General features: G+C 41.0%; 1 protein-coding gene and 1 non-coding gene across 3 annotated transcripts; one reads left to right on the top strand and one right to left on the bottom strand.

The window, feature by feature from the left end:
• Nucleotides 1-5,121: 5,121 nt before the first annotated feature.
• pcyox1.L (prenylcysteine oxidase 1 L homeolog) lies at nucleotides 5,122-16,267 on the bottom strand. Of its 2 annotated transcripts, XM_018253393.2 has the most exons (6): nucleotides 16,089-16,267; nucleotides 13,182-13,388; nucleotides 11,576-11,750; nucleotides 10,873-11,084; nucleotides 7,753-7,905; nucleotides 5,122-6,871 (listed from the first exon to the last, which is right to left on the bottom strand). In XM_018253393.2, the coding sequence occupies exons 1-6, from the start codon at nucleotides 16,189-16,191 to the stop codon at nucleotides 6,213-6,215; spliced, it is 1,509 nt and encodes a 502-aa protein (XP_018108882.1). In that variant the 5' UTR covers nucleotides 16,192-16,267; the 3' UTR covers nucleotides 5,122-6,212. The 2 variants fall into 2 exon arrangements, with proteins under 2 accessions (XP_018108882.1, XP_018108883.1); XM_018253394.2 differs by lacking the exon at nucleotides 13,182-13,388.
• A 4,730-nt stretch (nucleotides 16,268-20,997) lies between these two features.
• On the top strand, nucleotides 20,998-21,068 carry trnag-ccc. Its single transcript has one exon. It is a non-coding gene; the product is annotated as a tRNA-Gly (tRNA).
• The last annotated feature ends 45 nt before the right edge of the window (nucleotides 21,069-21,113 follow it).

Here is a 21,113-nt window from a genome sequence, read left to right as displayed (position 1 = left end):
GTTATAGTTTGTGTATTTTTCATGTGATGCATTCTGATAGTATTGTCCAGGTTGTCTGCACATTACACAAGGATTTGACACACATTCCATAGACTACGGCAGTGATCCCCAACCAGTAGCTTGTGAGCAAAATGTTGATCTCCAACCCCTTGGATGTTGCTCCCAGTGGCCTCAAACAGGAGTTTATTTTTGAATTCCAGGCTTGGAGGCAAGTTTTAGTTGTATAAAAACCATGTGTACTGCCAAACAGAGCCTCAATGTAGGTTGACAATCCACATAGGGGCTACCAAATGGCCAATCACAGCACTAATTTGGCACCCCAAGAACATTTTTCATCTAGTGTTGCTCCCCAACTCCTTTTATTTCTGCATGTTGCTCACGGGTTCAAAAGGTTGGGGATCCTTGGACTATGGCATAGCTGCTTGGGTCACTGTCTACAAGATAACTCTATATGGCCAGAAGTATAGATTGCATGTTTGCACACTTACCAGCAGCATTAGAATTGTATGCATGTTTTTTTAGTGCTATGTACCAGCCAAGGATCAACTGGAATGGTGTAAATGTTGCCCCCAATGGTCTCTGGAGTGATGAAACCCCTTTCTCCATCTGGAAGTCTGGATTGGTGGATGCTAGGAGAATGGTGTTTGTCTGATACCATTCGGTCTGAAAACGTTTTCATCGGAGGAATCATCTCCATGATTTGCACTTCAGATTCTGGTTCTAGTGAAAGCAAACCCTAATACTGCAGTGTGCAATGACATTTGTGACATGTCTGTGCTTCATACTTAGTGCCAAAATGTATTCTGCACGATACACTCAAGCACAAAGTCACCTCTGTCTTTAACCTGACAGTTTCTGTGACATGATTTGTAATGTTAGCTGTGAGCCAGGCCTGATTCCGCATCAAAAATTCTCTTCTGTTTTCATGGAAACTAATATCTCCATAATCTATTGGAAACCCTTCCAGAAGTGTAGAAACTGCTGTAGCAGCAAAGAGAGCACCAACTTTATATAATACTCTTTGGTTTGGGAATAAGATATCGGACAGGCTCATACCTGGATACCTTTGATAATAGTTTCACTTAAGGAAATATTGGTAAGTAGTATATTCTAAATTGAATCCGAATATTTGGCACAGGAACAAGAGCCCCTGCTTTGTATTCTGCATTCCAGTTCACCCTACAAGTGTTCAGTTGGGTTGAGGGCCCTGTACAGTCAAGTTAAAGGGCATGTAAAGTAAAATAGAATAAAGCCAGAAATGCTGTATTTTGTATACTAAATATAAACATGAACTTACTGCACCACAAGCCTAATCAAACAAATAATTTATGCTTTCAAAGTTGGCTACAGGGGGTCACCATCTTGTAACTTTGTTAAACACCTTTGCAAGACTAAAGGTGGCCATACACGGATAGATCCGCTCGTTTGGCGATGTCGCCAAACGAGCGGATCTCCCTCCGATATGCCCACCTTGAGGTGGGCAATATCGGGCTGATCCGATCGTGGGCCCTAGGGCCCAACGATCGGATCCTAGCGTTCGCCAAACGGGCAGTCGGATCGCGGGACCGCATCAACGAACAGATGCGGCCGCGATCCGACGGGATTTTTAACCCCATCCGATCGAGAGATCTCGATCGGGGAAGCCCGTCGGGGGCCCCCATACACGGGCCAATAAGCTGCCGACTTGGTCTGTCGGCAGCTTTTATCGGCCCGTGTATGGCCACCTTAAGACTGTGCACATGCTCAGTGTGGTCTGGGCTGCTTAGGGATCATCATAAACAAAGCTGCTTGAGTTCTGCATGGCTGGGAAGTAAGGCGGGGGCTCCCCCTGCTGTTCATAAGTATGATTGTTTCCCTGCTCAGCAGTTAGGGACCATCTGACAATTCCTATCCACAGCAGTAAATGAAGGGAGAATTTCACTGCATACAGTCAGGTTTCTTATAAAAACAGTACACATTTTTTAATTAAAGTATATTGGAGATAGGTTTCTTTTTCATTAAAGAAAGTAGAAAAAGGGGTTTTATTTTTTTGCCTTTACATGCCCTTTAAGGTCCTCAACTCCCATCTCGGCGTCTGTCTCTGGAGAATGTGTTTCTACTGTCCAAAGACAGATCCCTTTACACCACTCCAGCCAAAGCTTAGACTTGTGTAGGACAGTAGGTGCAAGGAATGGGTTAGTTCAAAACCCAATGCAGGACTCTTGCCTTCTGGAAGATTCAGATTGAATTTCAATATTCAAACTCCTTGGTCAGGGGTAGATCTGTATATTTTTAAATATGTTCCTGCCCTGTTTGAAAAAAATGTTTTGATACAAATATCAGTCAACCATATTTGATTTCCACATTTACTTTATTAAATGTATATCCAGTGCAAGGTTTAGTGTTTTAGACAAAGCAGACTATGCTGTGTATTTGTTCCAGTCTGCTTCATCTGTACAGTAAGATTATTTCCATTGCAATAAAAGAATCATAGCTGAATATAGGAACCCAATTTTATCAAAGAAAGGTTAACAATACATGACCCCTTTCAGGCTCTTTATACAGTAGGTCAGAATCTTGCATATGCTTTAACACCATATAACAATAACCCCCCCCCCATCAACTCTCATCCAGGCATTCCATATGAACACTGATCCATATCATAATATTTTGTTTTAAACTGTATATATGAACAAAAGGCATATTAATTGTGGAAAAAGGTTATTGGGGTTGTGTTTTTGCTATCAATATACAATCCTGTTTTTTTACAACAATTCCAGTGTTTATTGTATGAAAAATGTTTTAAACATGATCACATTTTTTTTCTGTTAATTGGAAAAATTGCGACTGGTATTAAAAAAAAATTACCTTGCTAGTTTGCTGAGAATACATTCCGTTTGAATTACTTTTTTTTTTAGTATACATGTTGACTAATTGCAGTTAAAAATAATGATCACAAATGTTTTTTTGCTGTAAACGGTTTATTAATAATTCTAGTCCTAGATGTTTTAGTAGGAGAAAGTTCCAATCCATGTTTTGAGGGAAGCTTAAAATGCAGAATGAGACAGCGCTGCAGCTACTAAATGCTGGCCTGGTGTGACATTCACCTTAGAGACAGCTGAAAGTGCCAAGAAACTGAATCTTCCCAGCTCATCTCTCCATAGACTTCTGCTGGCTGATTATCCCTAAACAAGTGCCTATATAATAACATGAGATAATGCCCTGGGTTCTTTTTAAAATTGTTCATACTGTAGAGTGTAGACAGTCTCCCTTAAACCCAAAGAAAACATCAAAGATAGCAAGCAAAGGAATATAGTGGTCACCTGAGTGCATTTGTCACAGAACTATTATGGTGCACATGCGCTAATAGACTTTAGCTGCACCAAAGCTGTGAATTCTGCAAATGGTTGACTCATTAAATAACAAGAGTATTTGCAGATCAGCAATAAGCACATTTTCAAACAGAAGGTGGATTACACAGCAATACCATATAATTGAAGCAATGTTAACATCAAAGGTGCATGCCAGATGGGTAGATTATATGGCATTTCTTCTTCACTGGACGGAAGCCGTGGTTATCGGTTTACCTACTGAATCTATCGTTACTTGGTGTTATATGGCATTTCACTGCTGTGGGAAAGTTGCCTGAACAGAAAGCAATGGCCACCTATTAACCCTGATAGAAAAGTCACCCGTCAATCCCTGAGCCCATGGGCAACTTCTCTGTCACTGGAAGATGGAAAAGTTCACTTGGCTTGTGGGCTGTGGTTTGAAAGCGATTGACTACTGGCACACTGACCATGCGCTGTATTGTAGTCAGAGCATCCACACTGCAGCCCTGGGCTTATCAATAGGCAAGGAGGACTGTAGTTTTATTATCATTAAGGCAGTAGCTTCCTCTTCTTTTCGCATCCGGAACCATGCAACACTACGGATTTTAGCACAGGTACATTCCTTCAGCTTAATCTACTCTTTTGTTTAGAAAACGTTATTGTTTAATACAGGTATGGGACCGGTTATCCAGAATGCTCTGGACCTGTGGTATTCCAGATAGATCTTTCTGACATTTGGATCTTTTTTAAAGGAGAACAAAACCATATCTATCATCAGACTCTCATTCACTCCCCCTCCACTGCCCCTACTCCAAGCACCCTCTCTGCAAGAGCTATTCTGCTCAGAAGTCTCCCTGCCTGCTGACCTGCAATAAATCAAAGGTGCCATCTTCTGTCAGTTGCCAATATGGCTCTTGCAGGAGCATGCGCAATAGAAGCCGATTCAGAAGCCGATTCAGGACACAGATTAAACTGCACATTCTCCTTCAAGATCCATGTCGCCGCTCTGAAGAAGAAGATCAGAAGACAGGGAAGATGGCCCCCTGCAGATTTATTGCAGGTCAGCAGACAGGCAGACTGCTAAAAGAATAGAGGCTGCAGGGAGAGAGCTTAGAGGGGGCAGTGGAGGGAAGTTTAGTTCTCCTTTAAGTCTGCTAAAAAAAATCATGTAAACATTAAATAAATACAATAGGCTGTTTTTGCCTCCAATAAGGATTAATTATAGATTAGTTTGGATCAAGTACAAGCTACTGTTTTATTATTAAAGTGAAAACTTTTTTTAAAAATTTTTTTTGGATACAATGGAGTCAATGGGAGATGGCCTTTCTGTAGTTTGGAGCATTCTGGATAACAGGTTTCCGGATAAGGGCTAGTCCACACGGGGAGATAGCCACGCGTTTGCGGTCGCGGCGACAAAGCGCCGCGCCAGTCGCCGCAGGCAACAGTTTTGTATGGGCGCCTATGTAAAAACGCCTGTGCTAACCACACGAGGCGATGCGCTTTTCAACAGTCGCCTGAAAAAGCCTGGCGAGGCATTTTCAGGCGACTGTTGAAAAGCGCATCGCCTCGTGTGGTTAGCACAGGCGTTTTTACATAGGCGCCCATACAAAACTGTTGCCTGCGCCGGTCGCGGCGACTGGCGCGGCGCTTTGTCGCCGCGACCGCAAACGCGTGGCTATCTCCCCGTGTGGAATAGCCCTAACAGATTCCATGCCTGTAGTTGGATACATGCCAATAATGGCCCCCTACTTTATGTAGTGCAAAACATCGAAAGGTATGTGATTGGAGCATTTTATAAGTGCATTTACAATGCAGAACAATTAATTAGGGGTTCTCTGGTCACAAGGTGATGCTGAAAATTCAGCAGCACCTAGTGACAGTAGTTGTGCTCTACAAGACCATAGCAGTAGAGGTGTGGAATACTGCAAATTATCCCTTTTTTTTAGTATATGGCCTAAACGAAATTTCCAATATACATTTTTATTTACATTTTGTCTTTAAATTCTGACCCTCTAGAGACAAAGTATATCTGCAGCTAGAGTCCTGCGTGGAACCAATTTCTAAGACCCTGACCCAACCCTGACCCACAGCCCGAACCACAGCCCGAACCACAGCCCGAACCACAGCCCGAACCACAGCCCGAACCACAGCCCGCGTATTTAGCCACTTGGATCCGCTACCCAACCCGGACCCGCAACTGCCTTGTCCGCAACCCACCGACCATCAAACAGGAAGTGACAGTGCTGCAAACCGGAAGTGACGTCATCAAAAGTGGGCGGGCAGAAACGGGTTTCATAAAACTTTAAAAAGGAGCAAAGTAGACAATATTGCATAAGATTAGACATTTAGATACCCGACCCACAGGTATACCCGCACCTGAACCGCTGCAGCCATAATAACCACCTCTCCGCAAACTTACAATCTTTAGCTCGTTCACCAGCCCCAGTGTATCCTTTCAGCACGCACCACAGAGCAATCCTCCACTATTCTTCTTTCTTTGCTATCCCAGGGCAGACGCATGTGCAGTAGAGTGAAAAATACGGCTTTTTGTTAAACTTCGCCTATTCACTCTACTCCACAGGCACACCACACGAAAAAAAGAAGCAGGAGGAAGAAGCTCCGTGGCGCTTGCTTAGAAGAATCCCAGGCAGGGTCAGATTTCTTCTGATACCTTGGGACAGTTCTATCAGGTAAGTGAAAACAATCGCTGGGGAAGGGGAGGGGCTAACTTTTGGTACCACCCCCCAGTGATTGTTGACTTTCCTTCTCCTTTAATGTGTTTCACCCCATATACTAAAATAATTTTTTCTAGTTATCAAAGGCATTAAGTATTTCCCTTTAAATTAAAAAAGGGAAAAAAGAACAAAATAGACCACTTAGCCTCTTTATAGAGGAAACCAATTACAACTCGGACTTGAGCTTCTCTGATATATTCTCCTGGTCAATCTTTTGATCTTTGCCATACCATCGATGGTGGGAGAGCAGGGCCACATTCTTGGCTGAGACAGCGCTCATTTCCATGGCACTAGCTGCCCACTCGATACTGTTGATATAGTAGATCCTGTTATGAAGAATGATGGGAGGCATCTTTTCTGGGGGGTTGTATCGAGGATATGCCAGCCATGTCTTTGAGCTAACAGCGTGGTAAGACTTGAACAGCAGATGCAGTTGATCCTTGGTCAGAGGCTCAGGCGAGAACACCCTCCACACTTTAAGGTCTGTAGATTTTGAGGCGTCTTCTCCTGTAGATTTCACTGGAGACACAGCACGAATGCTGTTAATAAACAGATTGGGGTTATCTGTGGTTAGGATATCAGACAGTTCATTTGAACAAGGCTCTGGGCACCCAAAAAATGAAGCGTTAAGCTGCCCATGGATGAAAGTAGTGACTGTTTGCTGGTAGGGCTTGAAAAAGGTCTCGATGGGAGGATCAAAGTTTAGGAATTTTATGCTGGAAAGTCCTTTGTTAAGTGGAGCTGCAATGATAACAATGTCGTACAGCACCTGTTGGGAACCATTGTCCGTCTCAGAATTCACCTCATAAAATTTCAGAGTATCTCCTGCAGGATCAAGAAAACAGAAGGAACTTTACAGAAGGCATCAGAAATGTACCCAATGATGTCTACTTGTGTAGGAGACCTATGCTTGAGATCTGCCGTCTCTTTGTCCTTAAAGGAGAATTCAACCCTTAACCTTACCCCCTACCCTATGTAGACCCCCACCCTCCTCCCCCCCCAGCCTAGCTGCTAACCCGGGGAAATGCCCCTAACTTTTTTAGTGGAGGGTTGAATTCTCCTTTAATCAGGTTTAAGTGTATATTCTAAAAATTACACTACAGAACAAGGCTATCCAATTTTCACCCTTATAGCTGTTGCTGAATCACATCTAACAATATCAGTAATATATTTATAAGTATTTCTCAAGCAAGCAGAAGCCAGCAGCTCACCAACCTGCTGTGAGGGTATGGATTGACAGTACTTAAAGCAGGATTGACCGTACTTTACTAATTTGAGGTCTACTTTTAGTGGTGTTTTCCCAATATGATCTACATCCATAAAAACACGGTTAGTATTCCGTTCCATGGAAAATATGGATTAATGGGAAAATGTATATTGCTATATTTAACAAAACTATTTCTTATGTAACCTTAACATAACAAATATCTGAAACAAAGCATGAAACAGGAGGGTGATAGTGAATAGAGTCCATCTTCCTATCTAGAACTTTAATTATAATAAAAATGGTTGCTTATACTGTCCATCTGTTAGCCAAGTGCTTAAACTAATGTTGCTGGCAAAAAAAATTGCATGTTGCATGTTTATGTTTGTGTGCACAGTTTTCTGGTAGTCTTCCTATTTAATGTTTAAATACCCGATTTGGTTTTGGTACAGCATTGTTGAACGAATAATACCAGGTCTGTCTTTTGAAAGGCGGCACTTACCAGATTTCAGTGAACGAGTTTTCTCTTGCACCGATGTGACAGTGCCGCGAATTAGATTGGCATTGGAAGCATAGAGTAGACCTGTACATACGAGCTTGTTACCACCTTCTACAGACCAGAGGCCAGAGTCAGTGCCAGCCAGAGACACAGCACCTATTAAGAAAGACATATATGAAAGTTAAAGGGGTGGCTCACCTTTTAGTATGTTGTAGAATAACCATTTCTAAGCAACTTTTCAATTGGTTTTCATGATTTATTTTTTATGGTTTTTCAATTATTTACTTTCTTCTTCTGACTCTTTCCAGCTTTCAAATGGGGGTCACTGAAACAAATCCTCTGTAAGGCCACAAATGTATTGTGATTACTACCTTTTATTACTGCTCTTTCTATTCAGGCCTCTCCTGTTCATATTCCAGTCTCTTATTCAAATCAATGCATGGTTGCTAGGGTAAATTGGACCCTAGCAACCAGATTGCTGAAATTGCAAACTGGAGAGCTGCTGAATAAAAAGCTAAATAAACTCAAAAACCACAAATAGAAAATGAAAACCAATTGCAAATTGTCTCAGAATATCACTCCTACATCATATTAAAAGTTAACGCAAAGGTGAATAACCCCTAAAAAACACCTATCCTTGTGCCAATAAAGGAGCTTTCTAATTTCTCCTTCTCTTCTTTTAGATCGCCATTCCCCTTGCTGCAGACCACACTGGTCAGAAGCCCTCAACACTTCTTAAAGGAGAACTAAAGCTTAACTAAAGAAGTAGCTAGAAATGTTGTACATTATGTTTTATGCTTCTGTACCAGCCCAAGGCAACCACCATCTTCTTTTCTGCTGATTCACTGCACATGCTCTGTGCTGCTGTCACTTACTGAGCTTAGGGATCCACTCACAATATACAGTACATATAGAATAGAAATGTCACAATATAAGGCTGTTTAATAATACATCGCAGCACAGAAACCAGTGCAACTAGCACCAGAATTTAATAACCAGCCCTGTAACATCAGCTTATATTACAGACCCACCTAATTTTTTGCTTGATAATTTGAGACATCCCCAAAGCTTAGCTTCTCAACAGCAGACACTTTCCAAGATGGTGACCCCCTGTGACAAGTTTAAAGTCCTGGATCATTGCTGCTATTGACAAGCTGAAACTTTAGGCAGGTGCAATAAGTTCAGTATATAAAATCTTTAGCCATATTGATTTTTAGGGTTTAGTTCTCCTTTAATAGTAAAGCAGTAGGTGCATTTGTTGCCATTTCTCAACTCTTTCACTATTGGCTGGAGGTTTGTTGATATAATCCTTCTGCTTTACTATTGGCTAGCAGTCAGGGTACTGTCATCGCTGCCATCCCCATCAACACAGCACTAGACTACAGGTATGTCATAGCAAACATTAAATTAAACTTTCATTGACAAAAGACGATTCTAAAAATAACTGTAATATGGTCAAGGGTTGACCCACCCTTCTTAGCAAAATATTAAAACATTTTCTTGACCCACTCATGTTTACAACTATTTCACTCATCCTATATATCTCTTTAATTTTTAGTTCATAGAACCTTTAATTTCCCACTCATTCTGCTGCTCCACCCTTTTCTTCACTGGTTTTACACTGCTGAAGTGCCACTATACAGCAGAGATCTCTAACCTTTGTCTTTAGCTGTACAACTTATCAGCAAAGCTGAGGTGCCATAAATTGAAGATGACGGTTACAAACTGCTTACGCAGATTACATGTCTAACAAACACTGGAGTTTCAGTCCTATAATACAGTATGATGACCGCAACTGGTCCTGTTGTTGCTCAACACACAAACCACCCAGCTAGGGTTGCCGCTTGGCCGGTATTTTACCGGCCTGGCAGGTAAAAATGATGGTTCATCCCAATGTTATTAATAGGAAAAAAAAAAAAAAAAAAAAAAGATACATATATAGGAAGGCCGGTAAGGTGGAAGGTGAACCCTGCTCCCAGCTTACAGTTTAAAAACCAGCAGATACTGAACTGACCCAGAGGTAGAGTATTAGATAACCAGTTCTGAACTAACTAAATGGTTATGAACAACAACCCTGTAGCTGCTTTCTAAACTGATACAAGTGGTTTTATTCTTCAAGATAACTGCTACTTGATTCTTAATTTAAGCGGAATAGAGCAGTTTTAGAATGCTATACTGCTCATTATGATCACATATGCCCCATAATGGTAAGCAAATAACTCCTAACAGGTCAGTAATTGTCCTTACTACAGAGTTATACCTGATCTGGTATTTCTTTGTACAAACTATTAAGTTAAGGTTATCCCTGTTTAAATGACTGCACCCAATAAGATCCACCCCTCTGGTTTTTTGCCATTGGATTATAACCAATTGAATTATACTATAACAAATTAGCTATTCCAGTGAAAAAAGGAAATATTAAAAAGAAAAAAAGGTATAGAGACACTTTCAGACTTATCTCATCGATTGAAGAGAGAAGTAGCCTGAAGTGTAAAAGAAATAAATACATAATAATAATAATAATAATTAGTGTCAAATCTGTAGCTTCCAAATGTTGATGAAGTGTACAACTCTTGTATTTCAACAACAGATGGAGGCCAGTTGGAATGACCAAACAGGAATAAGGGGCAGATTTATCAAGGGTCGAATTAAAATGTTGTTTGTTTTTTTTATGGTCAAAACTGTCAAATTCGACTAGGGAGTTTAAAAATTAGAATTTGATTTGAGATATTCGTCATACTATGGCCCTTTAAGAACCCCGAATTTCGACTATTCGTCACCTAAAACCTGCCAAATTGCTGTTTAAATCAACGGGAGAGGTCCAGGGATTAATTTGGAGCTGTTTGCAGCCTTCCTAACATTCAAGTTTTTTTTCAAATCGAGTTTTTAAAACTCAAATCGAATTCAATTTGAGTTTTCGGGTCGAGTTTAAAAGAATTCGATTTTATGAATACATTTCAAATTTATGGGAGTTTTTTTTAAAAATTCGACCTTTGATAAATGTGCCTCTAAAGGTCACATGCCCATAGTCATTCTAGGCTTTTCCATTACAATCTGCATTGTCAATGCAACAGAGGTTTTTTCTATTCCACTCTGTTTTTGTAACCGCTATAAAGAACTCACCGACAAAGCTGTTAATTTTGACTCCTTGCAAATAGTTGACTCGCATGGCGGGAGTCACTATCTCTTCAATGAATCTGTGCGAGAAGCCAGCTTTCTCCAGCGTCTCGCTGATTGTTGTGTTTAGGAATGCAGTGAAGTCTCGCCCGCCCATAGCATGAAGCAAAGACTCTGTGCTGGAGAATGAATACTCGAAGGTTTGATAGCGATAAATCCTGCAGTAAACAAAAAATGAATAAGTCCAGTAGTTGGGATCATCTTCAAAGGAGCTTGGAGCTTTCTTGATAATTACTACTCAGCTGTACTGCCAACTGATTTAATAGATATGTATACAGGTATAGGGTCCATTATCCGGAAAACTGTTATCCAGAAAGTTTCGAATTACGGAAAGGCCGTTTCCCATAGACTCCATTTTATCCAAATAATGCAAATTTTTAAAAATGGATTACCTTTTTCTAAGTAATAATAAAGCAGTACATTGTACTTGATCCAAACTAAGATTTAATTAATCTTTATTGGAGGCAAAAATCAGCCTTTTGGGTTCCTTTAATGTTTACATGATTTTCTAGTAGACTTAAGGTACAAAGATCCAAATTATGGAAAGATCTGTTATCCGGAAAACCTCAGGTCCCGAGCATTGTGGATAATAGGTCCCATATCTGTATAGGGATTTTTTTTTTTTTTTTTAATAAAGTCAGGAAAGTACCTCATGAACTTATGCATTATGTCTTCCACCCACATGTACATTCGCAGGAAATTCAGCCCATACTGCCACAGCATTTTTATGACATTAATCAGGAACCATTCGCTTTCTTGGAAAACAAACTGCTCTCCATTGTAGATCCCAACCAGACTATTCGAGGGTGAGCGAGGCGACAGACCTGTTGGGTGGTCAGATTTAGGACGTCAGACAGAGGCATTTTCACTTTTTATCTACAAACATAGATATTCTGTAAAAAAAAAAAATCTGGTAATTGACGCGATTAAAGCAATTTAAATCACGTCTTTATGTCGCCTCATTGAGAATTCCTCTAGAACAGGGGTCCCCAAACTTTTTTACCCGTGAGCCACATTCAAAAAATAAAAAGATTTGGGGAGCAACACAAGCATGCAAAAAGTTCCTGGGGTGCCAAATAAGGGCTGTGATTGGCTATTTGGTAGCCCCCTATGTGGACTGGCAGCCTACAGGAGACTGTTTGGCAGTACATTCTGTTTTTATACAACCAAAACTTGCCTCCAAGCCTGGAAGTCAAAAATAAGCACCTGCATTGAGGTGACTGAGAGCAACTTGTTGCTAGCGAGCTACTGGTTGGGGAACACTGCTCTAGAATAAGGCTTTACACCGAAATGTCGGGGGTGATTCTCACTTTCTGGCAAGGGTATCCGCTTCCTTGTATTACTTACATAATCTGGTTACAAATTGATGGTATGTATTTGATAATTATTATTGTTTTTTTCAAATTGGACTTCAATATATACTCTTAAATGTGCTTTTGTGTATGATAAATAAATCCTTATTGCAGTACCACCTTTGTGTGTAAATTTTATTTTTCAGTGTGCAGGCCCATAACAGTCGAGTAGTATTTTAGAAATACCATGTGGGTGTATTTCTGGGCTTTTTTGCACCTTATGTCTATTGATATATTCTGATTCAATTTATCCTACACAGAGTGTCCTCCATTTATCTGTTCCTTTTTAAGTCGCCTCGGGTCCAAACCATGGGATCTGTTATCCAGAAAGCTTAGAATTACGTAATGGCCATCTCCCATAGACTTCATTTTATCCATCGATTAGCGATGCACTGAATCCAGGATTTGGTTCGGGATTCGGCTAAATCCTTCTGCCCTGCCGAACCAAATACTATTTTGCATATGCAAATTAGGGGCAGGGAGGGGAATCATGTGACTGTCACAAAACAAGAAAGTGAAAAATGTATTCCCCTTCCAACTCCTAATTTGCATCTGCAAAGTGGGATTCGGATTCAGTTCGGTATTCAGCTGAAGCTTTCGCGAAGGATTCGGGTGTTCAGCCGAATTGAAAATAGTGGATTCGGTGCATACCTACAAATAAAACTAATTTTTTAAATGGATTTCCTTTGTAATAATAAAACTGTACCTTGTCCTTGATCCATACTAAGATATAATGAATCCTTATTGGAAGCAAAACCAGCCTATTGGGTTTATTTAATGTTTATGATTTTCTTGTATATACCTGTACCAGGTTTATATTAATTCATATACATCAACACACACACACACACACACACACTCTCATCTTAATTCATTTAAATAACCCAAATACAATATACATACCCAGCTCTTTCACAAAAGTTTTCATGTGGATATTCAGTGGATGAATAACAGACCCCCCGGCCTCATAGAGGTTCCCCTCCATCTCCAAAGTAGCCAGTCGACCCCCAACCTCTTCTTTCTCATATAAGTCAATCTGGACATGTTTGCCAAACGTCTGACGCAGAAAATAGGCAGCGGATGAACCTCCGATTCCAGCACCTACAATTGCTGCAACAGTGAAACCATATGTTTTTAGCTGGCACACAAGATTATGCTGCCGGGGCTGCTCCCCATTAGTTATGCTGCTGCTTGGGGATGGCAAGAGGCAGGTCCGGACTGAGAATTAAAACAGGCCCTGGCATTTCAAGTACACAGAGGCCCAATCAGCCCCACCAGCCCACTAAATAATGACTTTCTATGGGACCTTATAGCAGCCCCTCTGGCATTTGCCAGAACCCACAGATTGCCAGTCCGGGCCTGGCAAGAGGTCAACGTTCTTGATCCAGTGGGTTTCTGTTTTCATACATTTAGATAACCTCAAGTACAACCATGCAAAGCTTTTAGATTGTAAGCTCTTTTGGGCAGGGCATTTTTCATTTTATTAACATTTATTTATATAGCGCCAGCATATTTGGCAGCGCTGTATCGTTACCTCTTTTATGTAATTATATGTTCAATGTATATATCCATATACTGTACAGTGCTGTGGAATGTGTTAGTGCTTATAAATACATGTTAAAGGGGCATTTCTCATTTAAATTAATTTTTAGTATGATGTAGAGGTTTTCATTTTTTATTATTTGTGTTTTTTTTTTTTTAATTATTGGGCAGCTCTCCTGTATGCAGTTTCAGCAATCAGGTAGCTAGCCTAACTACCCTAGCAACCATGCACTGATTTGAATAATGACTGGAAAATAGAAAAGAGAGGGCCTGAAGAAGAGTAATAAAAAGTAGCAACAGTAATGCTTTGTAGCCTTACAGAGCATTGTTTTGGTTTTTTTTAAAATGGGGTCAGCGACCCCCATTTTAAAGCTGGAAAGAGTCAGAAGAAGGCAAATAATTCAAAAACTATAAAAAGAAGAACTGAAGGCTAATTGAGATGTTGCATAGAACTAGCCATTCTATAACACATATAGGGTGTTATTTATTAAAGTGGACCTACACACAAAAAGCTGTATAACAAAAGTAATTTACAAATTAAACATGGAACCCAAATTGTTTTTTTCATTAAAGCAGCCATACCGGTTATAAAAGGTGTTTAAATATCTGAGCTATCAATCAAATATTACCATGCTTTAGGCATAGTGGTGGGGCAGTCAATTACTTTTACGTTCTATTCAGCACTTCCCAGATGTCACTGCTCTCCCCACATTCCCTCTGGCTCCTCACACTCTATAATTTGGTCCATACACAAGATTTTTGGGCGATATACAACTTGTCTTAATAACGGTATGTATGTATAACTTTATTTGTAAAGCGCTGTTAAGGAGCTGCAGCGCTGTACAGTGCATAAAAGTACAAAAAAAAAAAATTATATATATATATATATATATATACATATATATACAGATACACACAGATACACACAGATACACACAGATACACACAGATACACACAGATACACACAGATACACACAGATACACACAGATACACACAGATACACACAGATACACACAGATACACACAGATACACACAGATACACACAGATACACACAGATACACACAGATACACACAGATACACACAGATACACAGATACACACAGATACACAGATACACAGATACACAGATACACAGATACACAGATACACAGATACACAGATACACACACACACACACGGGGGAGACAAATCACATAATATATACAGAATCATAGGACAAAGAATTTAAGTGCTATGTGGTAAGAGACATCGTGGGAAGGAGGTCCCTGCCCCGTAGAGCTTACAGTCTAAAGCTGGCCATAGACGCACAGATCCTATCGTACGAATCAAGGATCGTGTGTGGAGAGTGCCGACATCTTACCCCGATATAGCCATGCTCGTTAAATGGCATATCAGGGAAAGATCCGCTCGTTTGGCGACATCCAAATTACGGATCTTTGCGTCTATGGCCAACTTAAGTCGATGGGAGGCTAACATACAGGTAGAAATCGCTACCACAAAATGGCTCCTGCCTGCGTGCTGTGATTGTTTAATACCAAGACTGAAATAAACAACGTAAGTAATAAATGTAGTGTTGGTAAATTTTGTTTTGCTCAACTAACATAATAAAAAAAATTATTTGGAATTATTTCATAGGGTGACCGGTCCCCTTTAAAATCTAAATGTTAAAATCTAGAAAAATTTGAAATTTTTTCCATGTGAAAACTCAAATTTATATACCCCGACGCTGCAAAAAAAAAAAAAAATATATCAAAAGACACAAAGCTGAAATTCTGCCATCTCAGATGTTCAAGTTTTTTTTAATCAATAAATAAACTAAAATCGGCTTGTGTTTTTTTTATAAAATGAGAAATCCGGATTTTAGTAAATAACCCCAAAACTTAACCACCCATTTAATAATTATGATACAGCCTGTTTATTATATTATTATTATAGTGAGGCAGCGGGGGCAGAGGTTGGTGGGGGCACTGTTCTCTATACAGGGGGAGTTGTTCTGAACTTATTTGAATAAGGGGGAGAAGAAGATAATTTGCATATAGGAACCTGCTGCAAGACTTTGTGTAAACTCAACATAAAGGGCCCCAAGCAGCCCAGTAAGTGTCTCCCTTGTGCAGGCCTTATCTTATCCTATTTATTATTATAGCAGCTCCTCACCTGTGTGACTCTGTATTTCAGCTATACCCTTCCTTCCCCTGCAAAACCTGTGCACCCCTCTGTCATTACCATAGAGATACCGGCAGCAGTTTACACATGCGCATCCTCACCTATCTTGTTAGGCGGGCTCCTCGGCTCCTCCGCTATACAAGGCCGCAGAGTGGTGAGAATCAGAGCAGTGCAGAGCAGCCCTCCTGCTGAGACGAAACCCATGCTGCAATCCTTCCTGACACTTTCAGCCTCTTTCGCAAACCAAGGTCACATGACCGCAGAAGGCAGTGAAAATGGCAGACTGGCTCTTGCTCTCCTTTATATGTCTGTAGGATGTTGCCCCCTGCTGCTCACAATTGGAAGTGCAACTCAGCCGTCCCGCAATAGCAAAGCATATTCCCTCGTCAATCCAGTGATTCACTTTCAAATACACTGAAATCACTCGATTTTAAATTTTCTCCTCATTTTACAATTTTTTTGTGGTGCCACCTACCTATAATCCATGATACATTTTACATCTTCTTCCCGCCTTTTACACCATTTTTTTCTGGTCCCCTGAAAAATGTAAAATGGAGGGTTGTAATATACTCTGATAACCTGGAGCCATGCTACAAGCCTGCAGCCTTATTGTGCTTCAAAACTGTCACTGTTCATATGAAAGAACTGTTTCCAGTTGTTATGTAATCAGCAGTATTTTAGGGGCCGATGCCAACCCCCCTCCGAACTTTCAACTTTTAGCACAGAAGCAGGTCCGGGGGGCCGTATATAGGGTTCCAGTAGGGTTGCCACCTGGCCAGTATTTTACCAGTCTAGCCGTTAAAATTTGGCTTGAGGACAATGTTATTAATTGGGAGAAATCCTAAAAATATAGGATGGCTGGTATTTTTTTTTACAGAAAAGGTGGCAACCCTAGTTGCTTTTCTGGAAAAAAAATACCGGCCTTCCTATATATTTATCTTTTTTCTTATTAATAACATTGGGATCAACCATCATTTTTACCGGCCAGGCCGGTAAAATACCGGCTAGGTGGCAACCCTACTTGAGGGCAGGGTCAGACTGGGGGGCCCAGCGGGGTTGCAGTTCAGGGCCCCCCTCCGGACCACTGCCCACACTGCTGCAGAGCCCGCACCAACCCCCCGCTCCAATGAGCTTGTGCACCTCTGCACAGGCGCACACGCTTTACGCCGGTCACGCCTGGAAGGAGAATGAAAATCCCCTGTAAACAGGGGCACTTCGCCAATGAGGCAACTTGAGACTGTCGCCTCAGACGGCAGCGCCCCAATAGGTACCAGGGGCGGCAAAAATGCAGAAAAAATTCAAATTTTTGTAACCTGGCCGATCAATTTTCTGACAGATGTCAGACAAAAAATCGTAAGATGCACAATGGTTTGATTCCCACTAACCTCACAATAATTTGACGAATTGGTAGGATTGCACTGAAATCAATCGTTCACCAACGAAAGATCTTTGTGTCTATGGCGACCTTTAGTTTAAAGTTTAGTGTTTGTGTCTCCTCTTCTTCGGGGCGATTAATCTTCCCAAACTGCCTCCCCTGCCTTCCCGCCGGCTAAAATGTAAATTGCCAGCGGGACGGCACTTGGAGCGATTCATTTTCCGAATTCGCCCGAGGTTGCCTAACGAGGAAGTTTTCGGGCGACTTCGGAATCTGAGTGCCATCCCGGTGGCTATTTACATTCTAGCTGGCAGGAAAGTAGGGGAAGGCAGTTCAGGGAGTTTAGTCGCCCCGAAGACTAAATCTCCCGGAATCTAACCGTGTTTCTCTGCCCTTAGAAGGTGACACACAGGGCCGCCATTAGAAATCACAGGCCCTGTACAACAAAATTTTTCACCGCCCACCCCAGATCCCGTCCTCTCCACACAACAGTTAAAAGACCACACAGAAATCAGTGCTAAAAAAAAGGTAACCCCCACACACAAATAAAAATCTATTGATGGTCAGGGCCCCCTTATAAGTTGAAAAAAACCATGGTGCCAGGGCCTCCCTTAAAAGTTTTTTTAAAAAATTGGTGGTCAGGGCCCCCCTACAAGTTAAAAAAAATAATTGGTGACTAGGGCCCCCCTATAAGTTAAAAAAAAACAGAGCCGCCCTTACAAGTTAAAATAAATTGGGGCCCCAAAGTATATTTTTTACAAAAAACATTGGTGCCAGGGCCTCCCTTACAAGTTAAAAAAAATTGAGGCCCCAAAGAATATTTTTTTAAAAAACATTGGCGCCAGGGCCTCCCTTACAAGTTAAAAAAAATTGGGCCCCAAGGAATATTTTTTAAAAAAACATTGGCGCCAGGGCCTCCCTTACAAGTTAAAAAAATTGGGGCCCCAAAGAATATTATAAAAAAAACATTGGTTGCAGGGGCCTATAGAATACTAAAATAATACATTGATGGCCAGGGGATTAAAAAAAAATGAAAAAACACAAAAGAAACCCCCCCTCACAAAGGAAGCTTGGTGGGGGCCCAGTGTGCACACTAATAATGTCCGTCCCCCCGCTCATGCTCGTGTCTGCTTGCTGTGGTGTGCACGCAAACGTTCCTGTCTGATCGTGGCATCGGAGTGGTGATTTCTGTAAAGCCCAATGTCTGCTTCCTCCATACCTCCCAACATTTTGGAAGTTAAAAGAGGGACACATTTTTTTTCCCGCACGTAGCGCAGCGAGATTGTTTGACCACGCCCCTTTCTGTGGCCACACCCCGTAATTACCGTGTTTGTTTTACAAAATTTGGCAGGTTATGAAAGTTTGAAAATATTTCTCCTTATCTAAACAGTTTTTTTGTGTCTCAAAATTGTTACAAAGTATCTTATTTGCACCTGTTAGGTGTTCTGTGCTTTCTGCTAAAAGCCAATTAAGTGAGAAACTTTGTTTCTTTTTCTGGCTGTTCAGTGCAGAAAAAATAGGGACTTTCCAGTACAAGTGAGGGACAGTAGGTTGAGCTGTGAAAAGAGGGACTGTCCCTCCGACAAAGGGACAGTTGGGAGGTATGTTCCTCTATTTTACACGCCTGCCCTCCTCACCCCAGTATCCAGTCTGTCTGTACAGTTGCCAAAACCAGGGGTACCCTGCCTCAGCTCTGCCACTTTCTGGGGGAATATTTATTTCTATATAGACCTCTGAGAGCTTTCCCTAAAGCTATCCCCCTAGGCATGGGTGCCTATATAGAAAATACAACTCTGATAGTGGGATGTAGTCTGACACAGTCTAAAAAAATGTCATATAATTATGTAGCTCCTACACCAGGGGGGAAAAAACCTCCTCAACTTGTGCTCGGCCCTGATAGTATATATGCAAGCTGCACCCCACAACCCACCTGTGTAAGGGCAGTGTTGGACTGGCCCACCAGGATACCAGGAAAACTCCCGGTGGGCCCAGGTGTCAGTGGCCCCTCATGCTGCTAAACATTTGGCCTATTTCATGGTCATTACCTATTTCTATGAGAACAAAGAGACTAAATAGATGGAATAATCGATTATAGTATGTAAAGAAAAGTGACTAGGAGAATAAAGGTTGAGTGAGGAGAGGAAGAATAATAGTACTGAGAGTGGCCCCCTGGTCTAAGGTTTTTGGGTGGGCCTCTGATCTAAGGTTTTTTGGTGGGTCCCTGGTGTCCCAGTCCAACACTGTGCACGGGACACCACAAAACACATGCTATGGGTGCTAGCAATTTATACCTTATAAGCATTTTTTTTCAATAGAAGTAAAAGTAGGTGATATTAAAGATTTTAAAAGGAGAACATGTTCCAGGTGGTTAAAATGAGGGGGTGTCTTCATTCCAAATGTATTGCACACGAGAGGGCCGACAATGGGCCCTGTGAAATTGCCCCTTTTGCCCTTTTATTAAAGCTGCCCTGGTGAGGGTATGCACAGCATGCATTTAGCTTAGGTGCCCCCTTCAGCTGAGTTATTAACAAGGCAACCCATTCATACATGCACAAAAAAAAAATACTGATACAAGAGGTGAAGGTAATCCTGCCAGCTGCCAAAAAGATTTTATAATCTACCCGTAGCAACTAATGGGTAGCTTGATGGAAACAGCTTGATGCTTTGGTGTAAGTACATTGATGCAATTCAACACCAAGATTAGTGAATCAGCCCTACTTGACTGGGGCTTTGCACCAGGGGCGTAACTACAGAGGAAGCAGACCCTAGAAGTTGCCAGTTAGACCCAGGAGTGCAGGGGGACCAGAAGTTTAGGTGGCCCAGTGAGGTCCTAATTGAGCAATTTAAATATATATTGGTAGGCAAGGCCAACTTATCAATATTTTGGGGCCCTAAATTGTGTGGCCCAGTGACATTTAGTTACGCCGCTGCTTTGCACCATACAAGTATTGCATAAAATACAATATATGCCATATTTGACCTGCTTAACTGTTATGATTAAGGTTTTATTTGGTTTAAAGTGATGGTTCATCTTTAAGGTAACTTTTATTATGTTATAGAACAGCCAATTCTAAGCAACTTTTCAAACGGTTTTCATTATTTTATTTTTTTATATAGTTTTATAGTTATTTGCCTTTTAATTCTGACTCTTTGCAGCTTTCAAATGGGCGTCGCTGACTCCCTTCTAAAAAAAACAAATGCTCTGTAAGGCTACAAATGTATTGTTATTGTTACTTTTTATTACTGATTCTTGTATTCAGGCCCTCTCCTATTCATATTCCAGTCTCTTATTCAAATCAACGCATGGTTGCTAGGGGAATCTGCACCCTAGTTACCAGATTGGGTAAAATTGAAGAGGTGCTGAATTAAAAGCTAAATAACTCGAAAACCTTCAATAATAAAAAGTGAAAACCAGTTGCAAATTATCTCTGAATATCACTTTCTACATCAAACTAAAAGTTATCTCAAAGGTGAACAACCCCTTTAAACAAAAAACAAATAAATACAAATAAAAGTACATGGAACATGGTGCCAAATTGAACCAGATGAATACTAAGAATACACTCAATATAAAATGATTGGGGGGGGGGGGGAAACCGTTCTTAGTCATTGAAATAAATAGCAAATGCTTATTAGCGCCGCTGGTGTAGTGGTATCATGCAAGATTCCCATTCTTGCGACCCGGGTTCGATTCCCGGGCGGCGCACTGTGTTTTTATCGTTGCCGGATTACACTATATTTTGCATTAAAC

Source organism: Xenopus laevis, chromosome 3L (genome assembly GCF_017654675.1).
Source record: "Xenopus laevis strain J_2021 chromosome 3L, Xenopus_laevis_v10.1, whole genome shotgun sequence".
Lineage (NCBI taxonomy): Eukaryota > Metazoa > Chordata > Amphibia > Anura > Pipidae > Xenopus > Xenopus laevis.
Note: the sequence above shows the minus strand (reverse complement) of the source record. Positions and strands in the feature narration are given on the sequence as shown.

Excerpts from the sequence above, each read along its gene's own strand:
- pcyox1.L (XM_018253393.2), bottom strand. The coding sequence starts at position 16,191 with ATGGGTTTCGTCTCAGCAGGAGGGCTGCTCTGCACTGCTCTGATTCTC. Across the intron at positions 13,389-16,088 it reads GAGCCCGCCTAACAAGATAG|CAATTGTAGGTGCTGGAATC; the intron begins GTGAGGATGCGC and ends TCACTGTTGCAG. Across the intron at positions 7,906-10,872 it reads CAAAATTAACAGCTTTGTCG|GTGCTGTGTCTCTGGCTGGC; the intron begins GTGAGTTCTTTA and ends CTTTCTTAATAG.